The sequence below is a fragment of the Rhinopithecus bieti genome, unplaced genomic scaffold, assembly GCF_001698545.2.
Source record: "Rhinopithecus bieti isolate Rb0 unplaced genomic scaffold, ASM169854v2 scaffold_32986, whole genome shotgun sequence".
Lineage (NCBI taxonomy): Eukaryota > Metazoa > Chordata > Mammalia > Primates > Cercopithecidae > Rhinopithecus > Rhinopithecus bieti.
Window position 1 is genome coordinate 63,304 of NW_016813928.1, and position 4,282 is coordinate 67,585.

The 4,282-nt window shown below is 39.2% G+C and overlaps 1 protein-coding gene across 1 annotated transcript in view; it reads right to left on the bottom strand.

Moving 5' to 3' along the window:
- The window catches only part of LOC108513361 (peripheral plasma membrane protein CASK-like), a gene marked incomplete at its 5' end in the record, with an annotated part of 161,015 nt that overhangs the window by 49,717 nt on the left and 107,016 nt on the right, over positions 1 to 4,282 (bottom strand). Inside the window, 2 exon segments of the mRNA XM_017849106.1 lie at positions 993 to 1,061; positions 2,451 to 2,536. Of these exon segments, the coding sequence (XP_017704595.1) occupies positions 993 to 1,061; positions 2,451 to 2,536 (155 nt within the window).

Consider the following 4,282-nt stretch of genomic DNA (forward strand, 5'->3'; position numbering starts at 1 on the left):
ATATGTATCTTCAATAGGTTTTAAAAAAATATGAAGCCTCTGATTTTTCTTATAAAATTTACACCATCACTAGAGACTAGAAGTATTACAATTTCTCTCTCAGGTTCTTCTAAGTACAAATCCAATAAGTTACCTGTCAGTCTTAAAAATTAACTTTAGGAAATGTGTACTTCATATTGATGCACACATTCTTAGAAGATGCACATGAAAGAACAAGCTTCAATAAATAACACTCGAGCTGAATGTGCAATGACCAAAGGATGATACCATTTATGCCCATTTATATTTCCAATATAAAAAGAATAGATTTTTGAATCTCATTTAATAACCAACACGAAACTGAATAATATAGGTTAGAAGAACTATAATTTCTATAGGATAAACCTATTTCAAGAAAGAAACTTCGGGGCTGTATTACTCTAGAAAACTTACTTGTTTACAGATGACATACCATTCTAAATTTGAACAATTTTACAAAAGGTTGCAAAAGCCTATTTCCCTCTAGTGAAGTCAATTATCAATTCATTGCAGACTTCCATCTAGAGACCCGTCGCAATTACATGAACAACTCTATCTCAACAGAAATAGATCACTTCTCAGATTCTTGGAAAGAAGAACTATCTATGTGATTTCTTAACAAGGGAAGTGAATGAACTTCCTGGAAATATTATTGCAATTATGGCCTTTAGTTTTTTTCCCTCAGACACTCCGTTTTTTCCTTATTAAGCCTTATGTCATTATTTATAACTTCTCCACATTTTGTTCAGATTTCAGCCTGCAAAAAGTTCAAGTGCTGAGGAGATCCACATGGAAGCAGGGCTGAGTAGGTGGATGGGACCTACTCTGTTCCGTTATCTTTGTTGTAAAATTGGTGTGCAGTGATCTAACAGCACAGGCAGAAACAATCTCCCAGAAAGCAAAAACATACAGCCATCAGCGGACAGTTAGTTAAGAACTGAGAGGAGATGGGGGTGGTTTGTTAGAGTCATTACCTCACAGGATGAAGACTGAGTACGGTAACTTGGCACAATCTTGAAGGTAATACTCCCCCGCATTTCCCTCTGGAGAGGGGGGAAAAAAAAGAAAGAAAAGTTTTCTTACAAACAAATGTTCGCAAAACCATGTAAGAAGCCACTCAAAATATGTGGGGGCAATTAGCACAAGCCATCTGAGAGCACACAGCCCGACAATGAAACCTAGTCATGAAGCAGGGACTGCTTGAGTTAACAGTAGAGGAAGTTCCTGGGAAAAGCCCAGCAGCCGATTGCCTTACTCATATAGCAATGGTCTCACAGATCTTCAATGGTCACCTTTTTATAGACATGAATACAAAACTTTCTAAGTGACATGCCTTTCAAAAGTGAATATACATTGAATTAGATAATAAACTAGGTAATTACATAAAAATTATATTGAGTATGCCACATTATAATGGTATACCCCATAGAATATGCTTTTCACTTTTTTAAAATTTTTATTTATTTATTTTGAGAGAGTCTTGCTCTGTCATCCAGGCTGGAGTGCAGTGGCAGCATCTTGGCTCACTGCAACCTCTGCCTCCCAGGTTCTGGTGACTGTCCTGCCTCAGCCTCCCAGGTAGCTGGAATTATAGGCATGTGCCACCATGCCTTGCTGATATTTGTATTTTTAGTAGAGACAGGGTTTTACCATGTTGGCCAGGCTGGTCTCAAACTCCCAACTTCAGGTGATTCGCCCACCTTGGCCTCTCAAAGTGCTGGGATTATAGGCGTGAGCCACCGCACCCAGCCACTTTTTGCTCACTAATTTTGGCTTTAAAAATTTTTTTTTGGTGAGTCTGTGAAGTTTATTTCATACTTAATAGGTATTCATAACCTGGGGGCTACTACACTGCAGTGGGAAAAGGGACCAGAGGCCCAAAACACCTCTGTCTGCTTGCTGTGACAATGAACACAGGCAAAGGCTGTCATTTTGCCTTTTTTAAAAATCCAAAGCCTAATTCGAATACAGATTTTGGATATGTATGGTCAAAAATGGCCTGGTGAACCATGGCTTTCCTCCCTTCTATGCTGTAGAGAAATCCACGACAGCTGGCTATGACTCAGCTCAACAGGAAAGAGGTTTCTGACACTGCTGATGTCAGGAGAGTTGAGGTCAGTGAGAAACTAGTTCACATGTATAAAAGCTGAAAAGGTTTTCTTTAAACATCTGCTTAGTAAGAAACAGGAGATAAAGGATAAAAGGAGAGTGTTAAAGCCCACATTGCTAAAGACAGGCAAAATGTTTGTAAACTCCATTGTATTTCAACATTTTTCTAGTTGTCAGTTTTGTGAATGTTATATAAGTTCAAGTCCACATAAATATGGTACCAGAAATTCTCTGATTACAGAATACTCCTCATCTGTGTATTTAAAAACAAGCTAACAGAGTAAAAGTCAATTTTAGGAAAGGAAAAACTTTCATTTACTTACAAGCATTTTTTGCAGCTGTTCCACTGTTTGGTTAGCCACACTGATGCCATTGATTTCTCGAATTTCATCACCAACGTGAAGTGTACCTAAGAAATTATATAACATTATAAACATGAAATGATATATGCTTTTATAGTAACAAAATCCAGAGGCATTAATGTAATTTTTAAAAACTAAGTTGAATATTGAGGGCCAATATTTCAGAGACAGACACAAGTTTGGTTGCAGCACAATTATTTAACTCATGTAGTAACCTCATCAAAACAGATATATCTACTTATGGAAGGCACAGTTTTGATGGATGGCTGCAGAAATCTGTTTATTTTTCTGAGAGAGATGGTATGTATAGTGGTTTAAAAGTATGGCTTCTGGATCCAGACTGCCTGGGTTCAAATTCCCGCTTCCTTGCTTACTAGCTTTAAGATCTTGGGTAAATTACTGGAATGCTCCCTACCTCAGTTTTCACATTTGTAAAATGGAGATGAAAACAGTACCCATCTCGGCCGGGCGCGGTGGCTCAAGCCTGTAATCCCAGCACTTTGGGAGGCCGAGACGGGCGGATCACAAGGTCAGGAGATCGAGACCATCCTGGCTAACACAGTGAAACCCCGTCTCTACTAAAAATACAAAAACTAGCCGGGCGAGGTGGCGGGCTCCTGTAGTCCCAGCTACTCCGGAGGCTGAGGCAGGAGAATGGCGTAAATCCGAGAGGCGGAGCTTGCAGTGAGCTGAGATCCGGCCACTGCACTCCAGTCCGGGCGACAGAGCGAGACTCCGCCTCAAAAAAAAAAAAAAAAAAAAAACAAAAACAGAAAACAGTACCCATCTCATAGGACGGTTTTAAGAGCTAAACAAATTTAATATATGCAGAAGGCTTAGAACTGTTCTTGGCGCATAACAAGCACCATGTCAGTGTTTGCTGCTATCGTTATCTGCCAGATATGATACGAAGGTTGTTAATTTTCCAAGAGTTGTGACATGATAATATCTACATAACAGCAAGTTCTGTTAAACATAATTTAATCTTTGGTTGGCATTTCAGCATCTTGTAATACTTCAGCTATAAAGAAATGACCAAGAACCAATGCGTAGAGTGTTATTTACAATTTTGCTTCCTTATTTATAAATCGTGCACAAATTTACATACTGACCTGGCTTCATTACAAAAAGATAACTCCGCATGCAACAATTAAAGAATAAACGTTCATCTTAAGTACACATGGGCCATTTATAAAAATGATTAAAGTGCTATGCTATAAAGCAAGTCTCGACAAACCTCAAAGAAATGGTGTCATACAGACTACATTCTTCGACCACAATGCAATTAAGTTAGAAGTAAATTACAAAAAGATATACAGAAAATCCCGTGTGAAAAGTAACAGACAATTATAAATAACTTATAGGTCAATGAAAAGTATCATAATAGAAATGTAAAAATACTTAGAACTGAGTTATAAAAATGCTTCATATCAAAACTGGTGGGATATATCAAGACAGTATTTATAGGGAGAGTTTAGTCTTAAATGCACATATTAGAAAAGAAGGCTGGGCCAGGCACAGTGGCTTACACTTGCAATCCCAGCACTTTGGGAGGCCGAGGTGGGCGGCTCACGAGGTCAGGAGTTCGAGACCAGCCTGGCCAATATGGTGAAACCCCGTCTCTACTAAAATATAAAAATTAGCCATGTGTGGTGGTGGGCACCTGTAATCCCAGCTACTTGGGAGGCTGAGGCAGGAGAATTGCTTGAACCCGGAAGCAGAGGTTGCAGTGAGCACAGGTCGCACCATTGCACTCCAGCCTGGGCGACAGAGCGAGACTCCATCTTAATATA